The sequence below is a fragment of the Scyliorhinus canicula genome, chromosome 5, assembly GCF_902713615.1.
Source record: "Scyliorhinus canicula chromosome 5, sScyCan1.1, whole genome shotgun sequence".
NCBI lineage: Eukaryota > Metazoa > Chordata > Chondrichthyes > Carcharhiniformes > Scyliorhinidae > Scyliorhinus > Scyliorhinus canicula.
In genome coordinates, this window is record NC_052150.1 from 202,632,179 (window position 1) to 202,655,740 (window position 23,562).

The 23,562-nt window shown below is 47.8% G+C and overlaps 1 protein-coding gene across 7 annotated transcripts in view; it reads left to right on the forward strand.

Annotated features, from left to right (window-relative positions):
- ncapg2 (non-SMC condensin II complex, subunit G2) overlaps positions 1 to 23,562 on the forward strand; it is a 147,981-nt gene that overhangs the window by 25,605 nt on the left and 98,814 nt on the right. For all 7 annotated transcript variants that reach the window (XM_038798367.1, XM_038798366.1, XM_038798370.1 and 4 more), the window contains 4 exons: positions 11,386 to 11,520; positions 19,206 to 19,300; positions 20,360 to 20,429; positions 23,327 to 23,413. In XM_038798367.1, the coding sequence (XP_038654295.1) occupies positions 11,386 to 11,520; positions 19,206 to 19,300; positions 20,360 to 20,429; positions 23,327 to 23,413 (387 nt within the window). The remainder of the gene's footprint in view (positions 1 to 11,385; positions 11,521 to 19,205; positions 19,301 to 20,359; positions 20,430 to 23,326; positions 23,414 to 23,562) is intronic.

The following is a 23,562-nucleotide window of genomic DNA, read 5'->3' on the forward strand; positions in this document are numbered from 1 at the left end:
TAACATTTGTTTTTTGGGGGCATTTAAAAGTTTATTGGATAAGCATATGGATGATAAGGGCATAGTGTAGGTTAGATGGCCTTTAGATTTTTTCCATGTCGGTGCAACATCGAGGGTCGAAGGGCCTGTACTGCGCTGTATCGTTCTATGTTCTATGTTTTATCTGTGACATTAATCCAGAGCAAAATATACATCATAATTGTATATCCCTCTGCCTGGTTCTGACAGACTTTCTGCTCTTTTTTTTTGCTTTTGCCCTTCAAACGATTTCCTTTTCCCCGATGCCCTTTGTACTTTTATTCCTGACACTCTTTTTCTGTTTTTTATATTATCTGTTTTTCAGTTTTAGGCTGCTTTCTCTTCACTTCTCTGCCCTGTTTTACTTTATAGAAGCATTTGTTGGAAGGGTGAGTCAAAGTAACAGCGAGTCCCCATGGAATTTAAATAATTAACTTAACAGAAAGGTAACTGGGAAGTTCAAAAAAAGCGGCGAGCATGTAGAATTAAAAACAAAATGCTGCAAAGTCAGGTGCTGTTTAATTAAATTGTAATTCCGACTGAAACTGACAAGTCAGCAGAAAGAAGGCCTTTTGCTGTGGATATTGAAAGACACTGCTGCACCGTTGCAATTTTATTAAAAACCAGACCGAGTAGGAACCGTAGAGCTAAGAAATAGGAAGAGTGCAGTAACATTGTTGGGACTTTACTATAGCCTCCCAAAAGCGAGTGTGAAGTGGAGGTACAAATATGTAGACAGATTATAGAACAATGTAGGGGCAATAGGGTGGTTGTGATGGGAGATTTTAACTTCTCCAACATTGAATGGGACTCATGTAGTGTTGGAGGCGTAGATGGAGCAGAATTTGTAAGGAGCATCCAGGAGAGTTTTTTAGAGCAGTATGGAAATAGTCCAACTCGGGAAGGAGCCATACTGGGCCTGGTATTGGGGAATGATCCCGGCCAGGTGGTTGAAGTTTCAGTCTGTGATTACTTTGGGAATAGCGATCACAATTCCGTAAGTTTTAGAATACTCATGGACAAAGACGAGAGTGGTCCTAAAGGAAGAGTGCTAAATTGGGGAAAGGCCAACTATAACAAAATTCGGCAGGAGCTCGGGAATGTGGATTGGGAGCAGCTGTTTAAAGGTAAATCCACATTTGAAATGTGGGAGTCTTTTAAGAAAAGGTTGATTAGAGTGCAGGACAGACATGTTGCTGTGAAAATCAGACATAGAAATTGCAAGATTAGGGAACCATGGATGACGGATGGAATTGTGAGACTAGCTAAGATGAAAAAGGAAGCATGTGTAAGATCGAGGCGACTCCAAACTGATGGAAGCTTTGGAGGAATATCGGGAAAGTAAGACAAATCTCAAACGCGCAATAAAGAGGGCTAAAAGGGGTCATGAAATACCTTTAGCTAAGAGGGTTAAGGAAAATCCCAAAGCCTTTTATTCGTATATAAGGAGCAAGAGGGTAACTAGAGAAAGGATTGGCCCACTCAAAGACAAAAGAGGGAATTTTTGCGTGGAGTCAGAGGAAATGAGTGAGCTTCTTAATGAGTACTTTGCATCGGTATTCACCAAGGAGAGGGACATGATGGATGTTGAGGCTAGGGATGGATGTTTAAATGCTCTAGGTCATGTCGGCATAAGGAAGGGGAAGGTTTTCGGTATTCTAAAAGGCATTAAGGTGGACAAGTCCCTAGGACTGGATGGGATCTATCCCAGGTTACTGAGGAAAGCGAGGGACGAAATAGCTGGGGCCTTCACAGATATCTTTGCAGCATCCTTGAGCACGGGTGAGGTCGCGGAGGACTGGAGAATTGCTAATGTTGTCCCTTTGTTTAAGAAGGGTAGCAGGGATAATCCAGGGAATTATAGACCTGTGAGCTTGACGTCAGTGGTAGGCAAACTGTTGGAGAAGATACTGAAGGATAGGATCTATTCATATTTGGAAGAAAATAGACTTATCAGTGAAAGGCAGCATGGTTTTGTGCAGGGAAGGTCATGTCTTACAAACCAAATAGAATTCTTTGAGGAAGTGACAAAGTTAATTGATGAGGGAAGGGCTGTAGATGTCATATACATGGACTTCAGTAAAGCATTTGATAAAGTTTCCCATGGCAGGTTGATGGAAAAAGTGAAGTCGTCTGGGGTTCAGGGTGTACTAGCTAGATGGATAAAGAACTGGCTGGGCAACAGGAGACAGAGTAGTGGTGGAAGGGAGTGTCTCAAAATGGAGAAAGGTGACTAGTGGTGTTCCACAGGGATCCGTGCTCGGACCACTGTTGTTTGTGATATACATAAATGATCTAGACGAAGGTATAAGTGGTCTGATGAGCAAGTTGCAGATGATACTAAGATTGGTGGAGTTGCAGATACCGAGGCGGACTGTCAGAGAATACAGCAAAATATAGATGGATTGGAGAAGATCTAATTCAAGAGCGGACTATACGGTCAATGGAAGAGTCCTGGGGAAAAATGATGTACAGAGAGATCTGGGAGTTCAGGTCCATTGTACCCTGAAGGTGGCAACGCAGGTTGATAATGGTCAGGAAAGCATACAGCATGCTTGCCTTCATCGGACGGGATATTGAGTACAAGAGTCGGCAGGTCATGTTACAGTTGTATCGGACTTTGGTTAGGCCACATTTGGAATACTGCATGCAGTTCTGGTCGCCACATTACCAGAAGGATGTGGATGCTTTAGAGAGGGTGCAGAGGAGGTTCACCAGGATGTTACCTGCTATGGAGGGTGCTAGCTATGAAAAAAGGTTGAGTAGATTAGGATTGTTTTCGTTGGAAAGACGGAGGTTGAGGGGAGACCTGATTTGAGATCTACAAAATTATGAGAGGTATGGACAGGGTGGAGAGCAACAAGCTTTTTCCCAGAGTGGGGATGTCAGTTACATGGGGTCATGATTTCAAGGTGGGAGGTAAAAAGTTTAAGGGAGATGTGCGTGGATAGTTTTTTACGCAGAGGATGGTGGGTGCCTGGAATGCTTTGCCAGTGGAGGTGATAGAGGCAGGTACAATAGCAGCATGTATGATGCATCTGGACAGATATATGAACGGGTGGGGAACAGAGAGAAGTAGACCTTGGTAAATAGGCAACAGGTTTAGATAAAGGATCTGGATCGGCGCGGGCTGGGAGGGCCGAAGGGCCTGTTCCTGTGCTGTAATTTTCTTTGTTCTTTGTTTAAAATAAGGGTGAAAACTACAAGGTTTCTCAGAAGGGGATAAGTCAACCATGGTTAACCAAGAAAGTTAACTTCTGGTTGTGGCTATGCGGAGCTAAGCCGCACGTTCGGCAGCTCCCGCTTTAAAAGGACTTGTGGGCTCTTTTAAGGGCCCCAAACGGCGTTGATTTGACGATTCCCGGTGGATAAGGGGTCTGGAGCAAAACCCCCCGGGATTTATGGTTCGGACTCTAAGTGGGGCGAGGAGAAAAACGGCAGCAGCTCCCCTGGAAAAACGGGGGAAGGTGGACAAAATGGCGGCCGGTGGAGCCCCTGCGGAGTGGAGGCAGTGGGCTGAGGAGCAGCAGGCGGCCCTTCTGTGCTATTTCACGGAGCTGAAAGGGGAGTTGTTGGAATCCCTGAAGGTGACGATGAGTACGCTGCTGGAGACCCAGACAACCCAGGATGCAGCGATACTTGAGTTGCAGCAGCAGGCCTCTGAGCGTGAGGAGGAGGTTTCGGCCCTCGTGGGAAAGGTGGAGATGCACGAGGCACTTCATAAAAAGTGGCAAGATCGGTTTGAGGAGATGGAGCTTCGGTCACGGAGGAAGAACCTGCGGATCCTGGGCCTCGAGGAGGGGCTGGAGGGGTCAGACCTGCCGGCCTATGTGGCTGTGATGTTGAACTCGCTGGTGGGGGCAGGATCCTTCCATCTGCCCCTGGAACTGGAGGGTGCCCATAGAGTGCTGGCCAGGCGGCCTAAGGCGAATGAACCCCTGCGGGCGGTGCTGGAGCGGTTCCATCGGTTCAGTGACCGGGAGTGTGTTCTCCGATGGGCCAAGAAGGTGAGGAGTAGTAAGTGGGAGAATTCGGTAGTGCGTATCTACCAGGACTGAGTGCGGAGGTGGCCAAGCGGAGAGCCGGGTCTAACCGGACGAAGGCGGTGCTCCATTGAAAGCAGGTGAAGTTTGGCATGTTGCCGCCTGCGCGCCTGTGGGTCACCTACAAGGACCGGCATCACTACTTTGAGTCCCCGGAGGAAGCGTGGGCCTTTGTGCAGGCTGAACAGCTGGACTCGAACTAGAGATTGGGGGCTGTGGGAGTTTTTCATTTCTATTCATGTATCATTGTTTATGCTGTAGCGGGTTATTCTGTTTGTTTTTGTTTTTTCTCTCGCTTTCGGACGATGTGGGTTATGGTTTCGTGTTCTAAGGGGGGTACTGGGGTTTGTGGTTGATCTGTGTCTTTGTTTGTATGGAGTTGGTGATTGGGTTGGGACTGCGGTTTGGGAGCTGCGTTGGTGGGGTGGGGCAGTGTGAAAGCGCGGGCTTTCTCTGGTTTCCCGCGCTGCGGGACGAGGGGGTGGAGCTGGTGGCGAGGGGCGTGGTTATTAGACCGGGTTTCCCGCGCTGAAGCGGTGCCCAGGAGCTGATGCAGGGGAGGAGGGGGGACCTCATATCGGGAGGGGTCGGAGTTAGGGCGGGAGCTGCCGGGGTCAGCAGAAGTCAACTGGCTCACGTGAGTACAGTGGAGGGAGAGTCGCGGCTAGGAGGGGTCCTAGCCTGGGGGGGATACCGGGTTGCTGCTGGATTGGCCAGGGAGGAGTTCGGGGGGTCGAGGTGAGGTTCTATCGCCGTGGGAAACGGGCCGAATGGGTGATGGCCAGGGGCGAGCAGTCGATGGGTTATGGCTAGTCGACGGGGGAGGAGGGCGGGGTGCCCCCTGATCCGGCTGATTACGTGGAACGTGAGGGGGTTGAATGAGCCGGTTAAGCGGGCCCGGGTGTTTTCGCATCTGAAGGGGCTGAAGGCGGATGTGGCCATGCTCCAGGAGACCCACCTGAAGGTGGCGGACCAGGTCAGTCTGAGGAAAGGGGTGGGTGGGGCAGGTTTTCCATTCTGGGCTCGACTTGAAGAATCGGGGGTGGCGATCCAGGTGGGAAAGAGGGTGGCGTTTGAGGCGTCTGAGGTTGTGGCTGATAGTGGCGGCAGATATGTGATGGTGAGCGGTAGGCTGCAGGCGGAGAGGGTGGTGTTGGTTAATGTGTACACCCCAAATTGGGATGATGCTGGTTTCATGAGGCGTATGTTGGGCCGCATTCCTGGCCTGGAGGTGGGGGGCTTGATCATCGGGGGGGACTTCAATACGGTGCTGGATCCCCTACTGGATCGTTCTAGTTCAAGGACAGGCAGGAGGCCAGCGGCGGCCAAGGTATTGAGGGGGTTTATGGACAAGATGGGAGGAGTGGATCCCTGGAGGTTCGGGAGGCCGAGGACTCGGGAGTATTCCTTTTTCTCCCATGTGCACAGGGTTTATTCCCACATTGATTTCTTTGTTTTGAGCAGGGGACTGGTCCCGAGGGTGGAGGAGCCCGAATATTCGGCTATCGCGATTTCGGACCATGCTCCGCATTGGATGGATCTGGAGATGGGGGAGGCGCGGGACCAGCGCCCGCTTTTGCGTCTGGACGTGGGGTTGTTGGCTGATGAGGTGTGTAGGAGGGTTCGGGGGTGTATCGAGAGGTAACTCGAGGTCAATGATACTGGGGAGGTTCAGGTTGGGATGGTATGGGAGGCTCTGAAGGCCGTGATTAGGGGGGAGCTAATCTCCATCCGAGCCCATAGGGAGAGGGGGGATAGGAGGGAGAGACTGGTGGAGGAGCTGTTGAGTGTGGATAGGAGGTACGCGGAGGCCCCGGAGGAGGGATTGCTGGGGGAACGGCGTAGCTTGCAGGCCAAGTTTGATTTATTGACCACCAGAAAGGCGGAGACACTGTGGAGGAAGGCACAGGGAGCGGTCTAGGAGTATGGAGAGAAGGCGAGCAGGATGCTGGCGCACCAGCTGCGTAAGCGGGACGCGGCTAGAGAGATTGGTGGAGTGAAGGATAGAGATGGGAATGTGGTGCGGCAGGGGGCAGAGGTCAATGAAGTCTTTAGGAACTTCTATAGGGAACTGTACCGGTCGGAGCCACCGACGGTGGGAGGGGGAATGGAGAATTTTTTGGACAGGCTCCGATTTCCAAGGGTGCAGGAGGAGCAGGTGGAGGGCCTGGGGGCGCCGATCGAGTTGGAGGAGCTGGTTAGTGGGATTGGCCACATGCAGTCGGGGAAGGCGCAGGGACCGGATGGGTTACTGGTTGAATTTTATAAGAAATATGCGGACCTGCTGGGCCCCCTGTTGGTCAGGACCTTTAACGAGGCATTGGTGGGGGGTGTTCTGCCCACGACGATGTCTCGGGCACTAATCTCCCTGATCCTGAGGCGTGATAAGGACCCCTTGCAGTGCGGTTAATACAGGCCGATTTCACTGCTGAATGTAGACGCCATGTTGCTGGCGAAGATCTTGGCCACTAGAATAGAGGACTGTGTGCCGGGGGTGATACATGAAGATCAGATGGGTTTTGTGAAGGGGAGGCAGCTGAGCACTAACGTGCGAAGGCTGCTAAATGTGATAATGATGCCGGCAGCAGAAGGAGAGGCGGAGATTGTGGTGGCATTGGATGCGGAGAAGGCCTTTGACAGGGTTGAGTGGGGTACTTGTGGGAGGTGTTGGAAAGGTTCGGGTTTGGGGTGGGGTTTATTAAACGGGTGAGGTTGCTGTACGAGGCCCCGATGGCGAGTGTAGCGACAAATGGGAGGAGGTCCGAGTACTTCAGGCTCCACTGTGGGACGAGGCTGGGGTGCCCCCTGTCCCCCTTGCTTTTCTGCGCTGGCAATAGAGCCTCTTGCCATGGCTCTCAGGGAGTCGAGGAGGTGGAGGGGTTTGGCGCGAGGTGGGGAGGAGCACCGAGTGTCGCTGTATGCGGACGACTTGCTGTTGTATGTAGCAGACCCGGTGGGGGGAATGCCGGAGGTGATGGAGATTCTTGCTGAGTTCAGGAGTTTCTCGGGATATAAATTGAACCTGGGCAAGAGTGAGCTGTTTGTCGTACACCCGGGAGATCAGGAGGAGGGGATTGGTAGGCTCCCGCTAAAGAGGGCAGTGAGGAGTTTTAGGTACCTGGGGGTTCAGGTGGCTAGGAGCTGGGGGACTCTGCACAAGCTCAATTTTACTAAGTTGGTGGAGCAGATGGAGGAGGAATTTAAAAGGTGGGACATGCTGTCGTTGGCAGGTAGAGTACAGTCCGTTAAAATGACGGTGCTCCCGAGGTTTTTGTTTTTGTTTCAGTGCCTCCCCATTTTCGTTCCGAGGGCCTTTTTTAGGAGGGTGAACAGCAGCATTCTGGGATTTGTTTGGGCGCATGGGACTCCGAGGGTAAGGAGGGTATTTTTAGAGCGGGGCAGGGATAGAGGGGGGCTGGCTCTGCCCAACCTCTCTGGGTACTATTGGGCGGCTAATGTCTCGATGGTACGCAAGTGGGTAATGGAGGGAGAGGGGGCAGCATGGAAAAGGATGGAGATGGCGTCCTGCGGAGGCACGAGCTTGAAGGCACTGGTAACGGCTCTGTTGCCGTTCCCTCCAACGAGGTACACCACGAGCCCGGTGGTGGCGGCCACCCTCAAAATTTGGGGGCAGTGGAGGCGACACGGGGGGAAGTGGGGGGCTCGGTGGAGGCACCGCTGCAGGGAACCACCGGTTTGTCCCAGGGAACATGGATGGCGGGTTCCTGGGATGGCACAGGGCGGGCATTAGGAAGTTGGGAGACCTGTTTATTGACGGGAGGTTCGCGAGCCTTTGTGAACTGGAGGAGAAGTTTGAGCTCTACCCGGGGAATATGTTCAGGTACCTTCAGGTTAAGGCGTTTGCTAGGCGACAGGTGGAGGGGTTCCCTTTGCTGCCCCCGCGGGGGGTAAGGGATAAGGTGCTTTCGGGGGTGTGGGTCGGGGATGGGAAGGTGTCTGACATCTATCAGGTAATGCAGGAGGTGGGGGAGGCGTCGGTAGAGGAGCTGAAGGCTAAGTGGAGCTGGGGGAGCAGATTAAGGAGGGGACATGGGCGGACGCTCTGGAGGGGGTGAACTCCCCCTCTTCATGTGCGAGGCTTAGTCTCATCCAGTTCAAGGTGCTGCACTGGGCCCATATGTCCGGATCTAGGATGAGTAGGTTCTTTGGGGGCGAAGACGGGTGCGTCAGGTGTTCGGGGAGTCTAGCGAACCATGCCCATATATTCTGGGCATGCCCGGCACTGGAGGAGTTCTGGAAGGGGGTGGCGGGGACGGCGTCGAGGGTGGTGGGATCCAGGGTCAAGCCAGGTTGGGGACTCGCGATATTTGGGGTTGGGGTGGAGCCGGGAGTGCAGGAGGCGAAAGAGGCCGATGTCTTGGCCTTTGCGTCCCTAGTAGCCCGGCGGAGGATCTTGCTGCAGTGGAAAGATGCGAGACCTCCAAGTGTGGAGACCTGGATTAATGACATGGCGGGATTAATTAAGTTGGAGAGGGTCAAGTTTGCCCTGAGGGGGTTGGTACAAGGGTTCTTTAGGAGGTGGCAGCCTTTCCTCTACTTTCTGGCTCAACGATAAGGTATTAGGTCAGCAGCAGCAGCAACCGGGGGGGGGTTTAGGGGATAGTGTTTAAGTTAATTTGCATATTGTTAGGGGGGCGGGCGGGGGGGTTTGTTATATGCGTTGTTACGGGTGCCGGGGGGGTGTTTATTATTATTGTTTTGTTGATATATATTTTTCAAAAAATTTCAATAAAAACTATTTTTAAAAAAAAACAAGAAAGTTAAGGATAGGATTAAACTGAAAGAAAAAGCATACAATGTGGCAAAGATTTGCGGTAAGCCAGAAGATTGGGAAAGTTTTAAAAAACAACAAAAGATGACCAAAAGAATGTAGGAAGAAGATAAACTGAGGGTAAACTAGCAAGTAATATAAAAATGGACAGCAAGAGCTTCTTTAAATACATAAGAAAGAGAGTGGCCAAAGTGGACTTAGGTCCCTTAGAGAATGAGCCTGTGGAAAATAATAATGGGGAACGAGAAAATGATGGGGGGATAACCAAATATCTTGCGTCAGTCTTCACGCAAATAACTCCAAAAATACTAAATAGCAAGGGGGAGAAGTGGCAGTAGAAGTGAATACAATAACTATCACTGGAGAAAAAGTTCTCGGGGAAACTAATGGGGCTAAAGACAGATATGTCCTCTGGACCTGATGAGTTACATCCCAGGATATTAATTGAAGTAGCTACAGAGATAATGGATGCACTGGTACATAGGAACATAGGAATTAGGAGCAGGAATAGGCAGTTAAGCACCTCGGATTGGAAAACTGCCAATGTAACACCCTCATTCAAGAAGGGAGGGAGACAAAAAAAATGATAACTATAGGCCAGTTAGCTTTGCATCAGTCATTGGGAAAATATTAGAGTCCATTATAAAGGATGTAATAGCAGGGCATTTAGAAGTACATAATATAATGAAACAGAGTCAGCATGACTTCACGAAGGGGAAATCATGCCTGCCAAATTTATTTGAATTCTTTGAGGTGCTAACAAGCAGGGTAGACGAGGGAATCAGTAGATGTAATATTCTTGGATTTCTGAAAAGCGTTCGATTAGGTACTGCTAAAAGACTGCTTTATAAGATAAGAACCAATGGCGTTGGGGGTAGTATATTAGCATGGATACAAGTTTGCCTAACTGATAGAAGACAGAGTGTTGGGGTAAGAGAGGCATTTTCTGGATGGCAACCTGTAACTAGTGGAGTGCCATAGGGATCAGTGCCTGGGCCACAATTATTTACAATACATATTAAAGATTTGGACAAGGGAAGCAAATGCACTATTACCAGATTTGCGGAGGACACCAAAATAGGTGGGAAGGCAAGTGGTAAGGATGTCAGAGTTTACAGACGGATATTGACAGGTTAAGTGAATGGTCAAAAAACTTGACAGATGGAATAGAATGTTGGCAAATGAGGGTGGCGCAAAGAATCTACAGAGGCATATAGACAGGTTAGGTGAGTGGTGAAAAACTTGGCAGATGGAATATAATGTAGGTAAATATGAAGTTATGCACTTTGGGAGGAAGAATAAAGGAGTTGAATGTTATTTAAATGGAGAAAGTCTGCTGAAAACTGCAGCACAGAGGGATTTGGGGTCCTCGGGCATAAATCACAAAAAGCCAGCATGCAAGTTCAGCAGGTAATTAGGAATGTTGACCTTTATTTCAAAAGAAATAGAGTATAAAAGTAGGGAAGTCTTACTAAAACTATACAAGGCACAAGTTAGACTGCAACTGGAATACTGTGAACAGGTTTGCGCACTTATCTAAGGAAAGATATACTGGCATTGGAGGTAATCCAGAGAAGGTTCACGAGGTTGATCCCAGTTATGCACGGATTTTCTTATGAGGTGAGGTTAAGTAGGTTGGGCCTGAACTCATTGGAGTTTCGAAAAAGAGAGGTGACCTTATTGAGACATATAGGATTCTCAGGGGGCTTGACAAGGTAGATGCTAAGAGGATTTTTCATCTTGTGGAAGGGCATAGGACCTGAGGACATAATCAAAGAGTAAGGGCTCGCCCATTTAAGACAGATATGAGGAGGAATTTCTTCTTGGAGGGAAGTGAATCTGTGGAAATCTTTACTGCAGAGAGCTGTAAGGACTGGGTCAAGTATGTTCAAGGCTAAGACAGACAGATTTTTAATCAGTAAGCGAATCGAGAGTTTTTGGGATATGGCGGGAAAGAGGAGTAGAGGATCAGATCAGTCATGATCTCATTAAATGGTGGAGCAGATTCGATGGACCGAATGGCATACTTCTGTGTCTTTGGGGGGGGGGGGGATATGAACTTTAGGACGGATGTGGAAGTGGTGCGTGAGGTAGATGGCAGAATTCAATCAAATGAGCAGAGGCAGTTTCAAGCGTACGGGGGACAGAGAAAAGGGACTTTTTTTGTTTGGAAGTACTGAAGAGTTTAGTAAAGTGAGGACAAGCATGTTTACATGTGCCATATTTATGTTAAAACTGTTGCACTTGTAAATTTGCTGGAAAAGGATAAAAGTGCGCTGTGTTAAACCTGGATGAATAGATGATAAAACCATCATGTATGGCTTGTGATCTTGCTGCTGTGCCTTATTCCAAAGGATCCCTGATGTACTATAACTGCAAATATGTACTCCATTTGTTCATTCCTCCCTACATGGTTGTCATAACTTTATTTTCCTTGTCATTTTTCTTTGGTCTATTTTCTTAATCATCTAATGCTCTTGCATACCACTCAAATAAATATATTTTGCTTTCATTTCCACTTTATCGTGACAGAATGCTGATATACTTCGACTCTGGCACTTCCATCAAGCTTTGCAAAATTTTGATTTCAATTCTGAAGATAACGATGAAGTGAAAAACAGTTTGCTTCAGTGTTTCATGAGTATTGCCCACATAAAGAAGGAAGAGGTAAGCGAAGAAAGCAATATTATGTGCTTCACACAAGTATTTGAAAACAGTGCATGTCTGGCACAATTTCTGCTTATGCCATGGTATAGCACAGTAGTCTTCAAACTTTCTTTCTGGGGACCCATTTTTTAACCAATTGGCCAACCTTCGGGACCCAACCCAGCCGACCTTTGCGTCCCACGCCGGCCAAACTGCGCAACCCACCATTTTCTCTTACCTTATTTGCTGCTGACAAAAATGGAGGAAATGGTTTTGGGTCCTTTTGGCCCTCGTACACACTCCTCCAATGGAACCTATTGGATGAAGGCGAAGCCTTCCACTGTCAGAAAGTATGGAGTCTCCATCTGTCCAAAGTTCTGCATTTCCCCCCCAAAAAATTTTAGCAAATAAATCCCCCCTCCAAACTTGCGTAAAATTATTTTTTTTTAAATGAAAAAATAAAAATTGAATGAATAAAATTAATAAACCCCCCCCAAACTTGTAAAACAAAAAGCTGCAAATGTTTTTTTTAAAAGCGGCCGCACTGCACATGCGTGCCTGATCATCGGCGTGCATGTGCGAAGTTTTGCGTGTGCACGCCGATGATCTGGCAGGCATGCGCAGTGCGGCCTCATTTTTAAAAAACATGTTCGTGGCCATTTTGAAAGCCACTTGTAGCCGCCGTTATTAACAGCCGGCGGCTGTTGCGTGCAGATTTGCGCGATTGGGAACGCCATGATGGATGGCTCCGTGACCCTCCCGACATCCGCCCGCGGGTTGCGCCCCCGAGTTTGACAACATCTGGTAGACCAGACACTTTGCAAATATTTGATATTTACAAAAGTAGCTTCTGCATAAATCATTTGACGACAATTGTTGGAGCTCCTGTGACTCTTCCATTTTAAAACCGCGACTTGAGTCCTTGTGTGTAAACAGGAAATGAAATGAAAATCACTGATTGTCACGAGTAGGCTTCGATGAAGTTACTGTGAAAAGCCCCTAGTCGCCACATTCCGGCGCCTGTCCGGGGAGGCTGGTACGGGAATTGAACCGTGCTGCTGACCTGCTTGGTCTGCTTTAAAAGCCAGCGATTTAGCCCAATGAGCTAAACCAGCCCCATAATACTCAACAGGGTTGAGGAGTTTCTGAAAGAAGAAACAGAGTTGCGAAAATTTTCTGTTTATTTTTCAGATAGCCAGCATCTGCCTAAATTGTCCCTTAGTATCCAAAATGTTCGGTCAGGTATCGGGGCTAGAATGGAGACGTGGGCTTAAGTCGGGTGCACTTTCCAACGGCCGGTGCAGACTTGATGGGCCAAATGGTCTGCACTTTAAATTCTGTGAATTCACCTGAGTATGAACAGACTAGGTCCACTGTACATACTTACAGTTACCTGCTTTGTCTCTTTGGTTGCTGTGTAGATTTGGCCAGCCGGTCTCTGCTGCATTGCCTGTTATTGGCCTTGGCATGTGCTTTATCATTTATTATTATGCCCTCTAGTTTTCTTTTTGCCCTTGTAGCTCTATTTGTTTATCTTGATGAACCGCAAACGTTTCCCTTATATTGATCAAATGACCACACAACCAGTTCGTTAGTTCAAAAGATGGTTTATTTACATACACAAGAGTTATCTCAACATGCAAACACAATATCTACTACGAGTTAAACTACATCAGCTACAATAACCTATACTTAACTCCAGGGCGTCCGGCACTGTGCTAATGGAAAAGGCCTTTATCTGGATTTCACTTGGCTGGTTTGAAGAAAGTGGCTCTGTCTCTGCTGGGCTCAACCGTCAGGTAGTGATTGTTGGTCTTGAACTTAGCTGGCTGTTCCTGCTACAATTGGGTGGCCGGATCCAAAAGAGATGGAATACATGGCTGTGATCTCTTTTATCCTCTTGGGATTTTCCGCTCTTTGGGGTGGTCCTTAACCTTGGAGCCAATAGTTCACAGGGCTCTGGTCACAACTCTTGGATTTCGGCCAATAAAGGGTCGGTGCCTTGGTAGCTGGGCGGGTCCTTAGCGGTCATTGATCCCAGCAGTTGTGCTTTCTGAGCAAGGGAGTGGCACCGATCAGTCTGTGGCTGTACCGGTTGCTTGATTGGAGTTCTATTGTCCTGGGAAAATGGGCCATTTAAATGTAAACGAGCAGGTATTTCAGTCAGGTCTGGTTACCTGTGTTTTAGATACACATAGGCTGTGTATCTGTCTGAGTCCTGGGTTGGCCATAATTCCCATGGTTGTTTGCAAGTGGCCATTTTAGGTGGCTACACCCTTGGGTTTATTCCCTTGCCTTTGTGCCCCTTGAATCTTGCGGTCTTCTTGTGAATTTTTATCTACCCCCATCTCCCTCTCTGCTCTTTCTTCTCTTTCCCCCCTCTGTTTCTCCCCTTGCTCTATTAGCTGTAGGCAACAAACGGTCCTGGAACAAGTTGGTGAATGGAATCCACGTCTTGTGGATGCCCTCTTCCGACCCCTGGGTGACAAATGTGACTTTCTCCAGTTGGAGAAATTCCAACAGGTCGGGCAGCCAGTCTGCAGCTTTGGGTGGTGCTGCTGATCGCCAGCCGAGCAGGATTCTGTGGATGTGATTAGGGAGGCAAAAGCTAGTGCGTGGCCCCCCTCCCCATGAATTCTAGCTGCCACTCTCGGGCTTGGCTCCACCCTCACCCCAACAGCCTTGGACATTGCCACAAAGGTTGTGCAGAACCCGGCAAGTCTGGGGCATGCTCAGAACACGTGGTTGGACAGACCTCACTGGCACCCTTCACATTCGTCCTCCACCTCCGAGAAGAACCAGCTTGTTTGGGTTCTGGTTAGGTATGATTTGCATACCAAATTGAGCTGCATTTGGCTTACCATTGCGCATGTGGAGGTGGAGTTTACCTTGTTCAGCACTTCACTCCAGAGCCTCTCAGCATCCGTGGGTATGTTGTCATTCCCTTGCAGAGGAAGTTTTTGATTTGTAAATGTCGTAGTTAGATCCCGTTGGGCAGTTGCAATCTTTCTGTCAGTTCCTCTAACATCGCTAGTTGTCGTCTGTAGAAGTCGATGTCCCCCTGTCCTGTCTACACCTCTTAAAGGTAGGGTCCATTGTGGCTGGAGTGAACATGTGATTGTTGCAGATGGGGGCAATGATGAACATTTCGGTCAAGCCGTAGTTCCATGATTGGAGCGTAGCTATTACCACTGGGCTTGTAGAGTGCTTAGCTGGCGGAGATGGGAGTGTGCTGTGGCAAGAGCCCGGAGGAACTCTCTTCCATCCTTACCCATTCTGTTTCCGGCTCCCTTACCCATTCCCCCGCTCTTTCCGCTGTGGCCGCCCAGTGGCAGTTTGCAGGTTTGGGAAGGCCATGCCTCTCATGCTTCTCTTTCTGTGTAGAACGCTTTTGGGGATCCTTGGATTCATTCCCCAGTCTCCAGCCTCACATCCATCCAGTGTGGACCATGGTTGGAGATTACGATCGCACCCCCTCCCCACCCGGGTCAGTAACCATCCTCGTCGCGGTAATGCTATCTTCTTATTAAGCAGCGTGGCTACCCCTCTGATTCCTGTCCCGTAGCGCGTTTGGTACATTTGCCCCACCCAGCCCTTTCTCACCTGCAGTCGGACCTTCTCCCTCTGGTGTGTCTCTTGGAGGAAGGCGATCTCCGGATCTCATACTTTTCTGGTGGGCGAAGACTTTGGATCTTTTCACTGGGCTGTTAAGTCCCCTGATGTTCCAGGTGGCTATTATGATTTTTGGGGGGGGGGTTGCGGTTGCGGTTTGTCTCCCTTCCCCGCGCGGGAGGAATCAATCAAGCGTACCTTGTGGATGCGCCCCTACACTCCAAGCTTTCCCTTTGTTCGGGGATCTTCCAAAATGGCCAGGGTCACCGTACTGGGCTCCTGCGCTCTGGGGTTTCCCTTTGTCCAGGGGCCACCCAACATGGCTGCCGACTGTTGTTTGGGGACCCTCCAAAGTGGCTGTTTGCGGTACCATTTTGTTCAATGTCGCCACGTGGCCTATTGTAGCCATTTTAGAGCACTGCCTCCCCGCCATGTTTCTCCTATGATTATGCTTCCCTCTTGTCTTCTTCCCCGCTCCATCTTATTATTGTTCCCCCTCCTTACCCCCTCTCTCCCATTTATGCCCATACCTATACCCTCCTGATGGTGCGTACCCCCCCATTGCTAGGTGCGCTCTCCTCTGCGGGAGATGCCCCCCCCCCACACATTGCTGTTACCCCCTGATGCTAGCATTCCTGTTAGTGTGGTGGCCTCCCTCCTGGGGTCGGAAATAAGCCTACCCATCGCCCGCCATATGGTTTCATGGTTTCCCCTCTTTTCATCCTCCTCGCCGTCTCCTGCGCTCCACTGCCCTCGCACATTCCTTCCTATGTTTTGGCCCTCGGATTCAGAGCGAGGCAGTACAGTCCATGTAAAGTGACTTTCAGTTCATTTCAGTCTCTTTAGGAGAACTTTTCACCGTTGCCTTTTCTGCTGTTTTCCCAGCCTGTTCTCTTGGACAAATTTGTCCACCTCCACAGGGGTCGTGAAAAACTGCTGCCTACCTTGGATTGTGACACAAATTTTAGCTGAGTACATCATCTCAAACTTCACTATGTTCTTGTTCAGAGTCACCTTTGCTCTGTTGAATTGCGGCTTGCGCTTGGACAGGTCTGCCCCAATGTCTTGACAAATCCCGATTTGATGTCCTTCCCAGTTGCAGTTCTTTGTTTGCTTGACCCAGTGCAGGATTCTTACCTGGTCCTGGTACCGTAGCATTTTGGTGATTCTCGCTCTCCAGCATTGAGTTTCACCCAGAGCAACCGGTGGGCTCTTATCTATTTCTGGCGGATCTGGGGCTCATAGTCTGTAGGGTCCCTGCCTTCGGATCTCTCCAGTAGGCCCACTATCCTTATGTTCTGCTGCCATGACCAGTTCTCTTGATCGTCTAGTTTCCGCTTTAGACTTTGCTATGTTGCCACCAACCTTGCTATCTCCATCTCTACGGCGACGATCTGGTCGCTCTGATCTGTTGATGCTTTTTCCAATTCCTTGATGGTGTTCTCCTGGGCCTCCAGTCCTCTCTCTGCCTTGCCCAGGGCTACCTGCATAGTGGCCGGGACCTCTGTGAACTCCTTTGAACTCCTTTTGTTCTCTAGTGAGGAACTGCCTCCATCCACCCTCCGGTGAGGGGGAACCCCCCGTGTGGTTTGCCGGTCCTGTCATTCTGGTGTGGCCTGCACTTATCGCCTCATGGCACCGCAGTCTTGACCACTTGTTTCTCCTGGTTTCTGCCGCTTTTTGTTTCTTTGCAGCCTCTGGAGTTAGTGTTGCTCAGTATTGTCTCTTGATAGGGTGAGGGGATACCTTTTTCCTGCTTTTAGCTGGCTATTTTGAGTAAGAGCCTAATTTGGGGTTCTTTGGAAAAGAGCCACCTTTTGTGTGTTCACTCAGCCCATCCTTGTCACCGGAACTCCCCTAATCGTGTCACGAGAACTCCCCTAATCGTCAATTTGCTGTGAGAAGAACCAATATTGTCGATTCCATCCTGTGGTCCGTGGCATTCTGTCTTGAAGGCTAAGTAATTTGTGCTATCCTGCCACCTATAGGTTGTCTATTTAAATATTTTCCTTTGCTGTTGTTTTAAATTTTATGCTCCATTTTCAAATAAGCACTTAATTTGTAAGCAGCAGTCGTTTATATTTGGATGTTTTGCACTTCAAGGAAAATAGGTTAACATTAACTTATCCTGTAGTCAACTAAAAGACAACCAAGAATGTCTTGAAATTGACCATAAGGCAACAGCTTCACTCTTAATACGATGCACCTCTGCCTGGTTTTTCTACCATGGTTCCAGTTTTCAGTGGAGTTGTTTAGGAAAAATGTTGATCTTTTAATAATCTTTATTAGTGTCACAAATAGGCTTACATTAACACTGCAATGAAGTTACTGTGAAAATGCCCTGGTCACCACACTGCAGCACCTGTTTGGGTAAACTGAGGGAGAATTCAGAATGTCCAATTAGACTAACAGCACGTCTTTTGCAACTTGTTGGAGGAAACCGGAGCACCCAAAGGAAACCCACGCAAACACCGGGGGAACGTGCAGACTCCGCATAGATAGGGACCCAAGCCGGGAATTGAACCTGGGTCCTTGGGCGCTGTTAAGCAACTGTGCTAACCAATGTGCTGTTAGCCTCAGCAGTACAATACAGATAACTAATCTGATGCATCAATAACCAGCTTATTCAATAATAAGCTTAAAATAGTTTAGCTTTTATTATTCATTACATTTGTTCAAGAAGTGTTACTTGGTATGGTTCTATCACCTAAACATTGCAAAGTAGCAGATGTTCATAACTTAAATATTAGTGAAAAGTTGTTTTATATACAGCCAAACAAGATGATGGTTATTAAAATGTATATTATTTCATATAAATGTTTATGGCTGTTTAAGGGTTATATCAGTGTAGGGTACATTTTTTATGTCAGCCATGGCTCAGTTTGTACCAATCTCTGGGTCAGGACTGAGGGAGTACTGTACTTTGAAGATGCTGTTTTTCAAGTGTGAGGTTAATCCAGTGTTCCTCAAGCTTTTTTTCCAGGGACCCATTTTTACCAACTGGCCTGCTCTCGCGACCCAAGCCGGCCTGCCTTCGCAACCCACGCCGGCCTGCCTTCGCGACCCACATCGGCCTACCTTCGCATCCCACACGGGATGACCTGCGCGGCCCACCATTTTCTCTTACCTTGTTTGCTGCTGACAAAAATGGAGGAAATGGTTTTAGGTCTCTTTGGCCCTCGCACACGCTCCTCCAATGGAACCTGTTGGATGAAGGTGAAGCCTTCCAGTGTCGGAAAGCATGGAGTCTCCATCTGTCCAAAGTTCTGCATTTTCTTTCCTGCAAAATTTTATCAAATAACCCCCTCCAGAACATGTACAATAAATAAAATGAATAATATAAATGAAAAAAAAAACGAAATGAATAAAACCCCCTCGCCGAGCTTGTTTTAAAAAAAAGCGGCCACACTGCGCATGTGTGCCCGATCATTGGTGCGCATAGTTATTGCGTGCGTGCCAATGATCTTGCATGCATGCGCAGTGTGGCCACATAGTTTTTTTTACTTGTTTGCGGCCATTTTGAAGGCCGCTTGCAGCCAGTGTTAGTAACAGCCGGTCTTTTGACAGCCTAGCAACAACAGGACTTATTAAGTCCTGTTGCGCGCATATTTGTGCGACCGCAAGCTCCGCGTCGGACGGCTCTGCCACGGGTCGTGCCCCCGTGTTCGACAGTGCCTGGGTTAATCCGACTCCAATTAATATAAAGATTGCTAGGCACTAGTTTGAAGAAGAGCAGGGGAGTCCCAGCAAGTATTTATTGCTCAAATCAACATCAAGAAACTGATTATCTGGTCACTGATATTCTGTGAAAAACACTCAGACCAACAAAAACAGAAAATGCTTGAAATGCTCAGCAGGGCAGGCAGCATCTGTGGAGGGAAGCAGAGTTAATGTTTCAGATCGATAACCTTTCATCAGAACCAAAACCCACCAACAGCAAATTAACTCACGTTTCCTCCATCAGAGCAAGACCAAACTTCAAGAGTCTTTAATTGGCTGTAAAGTCGTGGTTCTATAAAACTGTATGCAAATGCACTTCATTTCCAGTCTTTTTCTTCAGTTGTGAGTTGACATTGCTCCTTTTTTCTTTTTAGGGAAGGCGTTTTTTAAGTTTTTTGTTTAGCTGGGATGTGGAATTCATCAAGATGATCCATGGCACCATTAAGAACCAGCTGCACCACTTTCCTAAGTATGAGCAAAGTAATTTGGGAGGTTTGGGGGTTACGGCAAAAGTTAGTTTAAATATTGGAATGTGAATGAATTAATTTTAAGCGTGCAGTGATCTTGCATTTGGCAATTTAAAAAAAAATGATGAATATTTAAACCGAGGGAGATAATATTAGATATTCTGGAGTTCTGATCAATTAGTAAATTACTTTTATTTGTCTTTGCAAACTTGGCTGTAGGACAGAGCTGGTTAATCAGTAATAAGTAATGCCCTGCTCATTTCATAGAAACCTTACAGTGCAGAAGGAGGCCATTTGGCTCATCGAGTCTGCATCAACGCTCTGAATGAGCACCCTACCTAGACCCAACCCTGCACCCCTATCCCCGTAACCCCACCGTACCATTGGACACTAAGGGGCAATTTAGCATGGCCAATCCACCTAACCTGCATATCTTTGGACTGTGGGAGGAATCCAGAGCACCCGGAGGAAACCCAGAAGACACGTGGAGAATGTGCAAACTCCACACAGACAGTCACCCATGGTAGGAATTGATCCCGTGTCCCTGGTGCTGTGAGACAGCAGTGCTAAGCACTGCCACCGTGTCGCCCTTGCATTGCTTGCCCGTATATCATTGTTTAGTCTGTGTATCATATTATTTTATTTGATGTGTGACATTATAATCTAATCCTAATCTGGACACTTTAGAATGGCTAAAACCAGGGAGCTAATGTGCTCTCTTGTTGCACTGTTCTATTTTGATGTGCAACAGTGATTGTTTTTCCCGCAGGCAAGTGCCTAGACTTAGCTCTATAGTTACTTATATTCAAATATTGAGATTTCCCTAAATGTAGTAAGGTAGCATGGCTATCTTTCGGGACTGCGTGTGAACTTTGGGTTTGTCATGTTACTCTATGTTGGAGATGTAAAGCAGAGAATCAGTCCGTCAACACTTAAAAGTTCTTGCTTTAAATGTTGTATTTTGGTAAAGCAACATTTCGTAGTGTTTTCCTTTTTGTCATATTGTTCTGCCTTGATTCACTTTAAGCGACATAACTTGTGCTTGAATTTTTTTCCTGTAGGTCCATCATGCCCTTTATAGCTGAAGTTTATTTTAGAGCTTGGAAGAAGGCATCTGGAGTATTTTTGAAGGTGAGTGTTGTTCTCGTTCAGTCCCAGGGATGAAGCCCACAAGCTAGTCCTCACTGTCTGCAATCAAAAATATATCCTCTTATCCACTCTAGCTGGGGATACTTTTCTTAGTTTCTTAATATTCAGATAATGTAATTTCTTACAGTTTCTGTCATACTCTGTTGAAGTTATCAGGATTATTTATTTCCTGCTCAACCACCTGCTAGAAATGCAACGTCATAACTTATATTGGAGTGGAGTGTATGAGGTGTAATGGTAATAGAGACTAGTAATCCAGAGACCCAGGCTAACTCTCTGGGGACATGGAATCAAATCCTACCATGGCAGCTGGAAATCAGAAATTTAATAAAATCTGGAATTATAAAGTTAGTCTCCACAATGATGACTGTGAAACCATCATCATTTGTTATAAAAACGCTATCTGGTTCACTAATATCCTTCAGGAAAGGAATTGTACCAGCCTTACTTGGTCCTGGCTGGCACGATAGCACAGCGGTCAGCATTTGCTTCACAGCGCCAGGGACCCAGGGTCGATTCCCGGCTTGGGACACTGTCTGCTCGGAGTCTGTATGTTCTTCCGTGACTGTGTGGGTTTCCTCCGGGTGCTCCAGTTTCCTTCCACAAGTACCGAAAGAGTGCTTGTTAGGTAAGTTGCACATTTTGAATTCTCCCTCGGTGAGTAAGATCCGTCGCCGGGCAATCAGGGGAGCGAAGACCACAACATCGGCCGTCTTTCTCCATGAGCTCCGGCTTCTCTGAAACTCCAAATATCGCCACCATAGTATCCAGCTCCACCTCCTTCCTCCACTATCCTTGCTAGGACGACAGCATTCCCACCCAAAATCTGTCCAATTTTACGCACCCCCAAAACACATGCTTGTGATTCACTGGTCCCCGCCCATACTTCTCGCACTCATCTGCCACCCCCTGGAAGAACCCACTCATTCTTGCACGAGTCATATGTACCCTGTGTACGACCTTGAACTGTAGCAGGCTCATCCTTGCATACGTGGAGTTCACAGTTACCCTTCAAGTACCTCATTCCATACTCCCAATTTATCTTCCCTTCCAGCTTCCCTTCCCAGCTTTCCTTAATCTTCGTCACCCCCTCACAGATCACATGGTTGGAGCAGCAGTTGGATGCACTTAGGCCTATGCAAATGACAGAAAGTGTAATAGATAGGAGTTTTAAAGAGATGGTCACACCCAAAGTACAGGCAGATGGATGGACAACCACTACAAGGGGCAGGCAGTCAGTGCGGGAGTTCCCGATGGCTGTCCCCCTCTCAAACAAGAAAACCGTTTTGGTTACTGTTGTGGGGAGTGGCCTATCAGGGGACAACAACAGCAGCATCGAGAGCGGTGGCACCAAGCCTGGCTCTGTTGTTCAGGGGAGCAGTAGTTATAGGGGACTCTATAGTCATGGTCACAGAAAGGTGCTTCTGTGACCGTGAAAGAGGCTGCAGGATGGCTTGTTGCCTCCCTGGTGCCAGGATTGAGGATGACGGAACGGGCACAGGGCATTCTGAAGGGTGGGGATGAACAGCCAGAGGCCGTGGTACACATTGGTACTAACACCATAGGCAGGAAGAGTGAGGAGGCCCTGCAGGGGGAGTTCAGGAAGTCAGGTAATAAGTTTAAATAACAGGATCTCTAGAGTTGCAATCTCGGGATGGCTCCCTGTGTCACATGCCAATGAGGCCAGAAATAAGATAGTGCAGCTAAACACGTGGCTATAGAGCTGGTGCAGGAGGGAGGGTTTCAGATCTAGATCATTGGGATCTCGGGGCACCTGAACAAGAAGGACGAGTTGCACCTATATTGGAGGGTCACCAATATCCTGGCCGGGAGGTTTGCTAGCGTCACTCAGGAGGGTTTAAACCAGAGCAGTAGGTGAAGTAGCTGAGGGAGAGCTAAAGACTAAGGCCAGCAATACTAAGAGGAAGAACAGGCAGGGAGAAGTTGCTGAAAACAGCGGGACTGGTGGCCTGAAGTGCAATTGTTTCAATTCAAGATGTATAACCGTTAAGGCAGATTAACTTAGAGCTTGGATTAGTACTTGGAACTATGATGTTGATATTACCGAGACTTGGTTGAGAGATGGACAGGATTGACAGCTAAACGTTCCAGACTTCAGGTGGAATAGAGGGGGATGTATAAAGGATGGGAGAATTGCATTACTGGTTGAGAATATCACTGCTGTACTGAGGGAGGACATCTCTGAGGGCTTATGCAACATGGGATCAACAGGTTGCTCACTTCTGCAATGTAAGAAGTCTTACTGTGCTCACCCCAGTCCAACGCCGGCATCTCCACATCACTTCTGCAATGTAAGATCTCAAGTTGATTGGCAACGGAGTGATGCATGAGGAGTCCTCGCTGCTGACCGGAATGCCTGGAGACGAGCAGTCAGGAAAGGCATGGAAAAAGCAGAGAACAAGTAAATGACCAGGTGAGAGAAAAGAGAGCCCATCAGAAGAAAGAAACATCAGTTGATCTCTGACCGTGCTATTCATCTGTGCCAGCTGCGGAAGTGACTTTCACTTGTGATTGGCCTGACAGACACGATTGGCGATGTTCATCTCCATCGCCAATTGGGATGCAGTTCCCCGTTTCCCAAGATGGACGGATGCCATTTGAGGTACACTGCAGTCAACTACGCTCGTGACTAACCAATTCACTTGGAAAAGTTGCCCGTCATTCATCGTTGCAAACTATTTAAATATTCAAAGGTGACCCAGTTATCGGAAGTTGCTTGTCCGAAAACAATAATTTATAATTGTTATGTGGAGAAGAAAAACCGTGCCATTCACTTATCACACGCCTTTTTTGAATCTACACTTTACATAATCTAATTAGGCGATTATATAATCCTAAAATGTGTTATCTTTCCTTAGACTATTGAATACAGTTGTATCCAGGATTTTATGCATCATGGAGTTTATCTTCCAAAGAATTCCCCAGTCCACTCTAAAGTGCGAGAGGTATGTACAATTTTAAGTAATCTTGGATTGGATTTGTAATCTGTAGTTTTTGGAAAAATTTCTGGATAATTCCTCAGAATTGTAATCAATCAATTTACTGATGCAGTAACAGATTATAATTGAAACATTGGTAAAACTTTCATATGCTT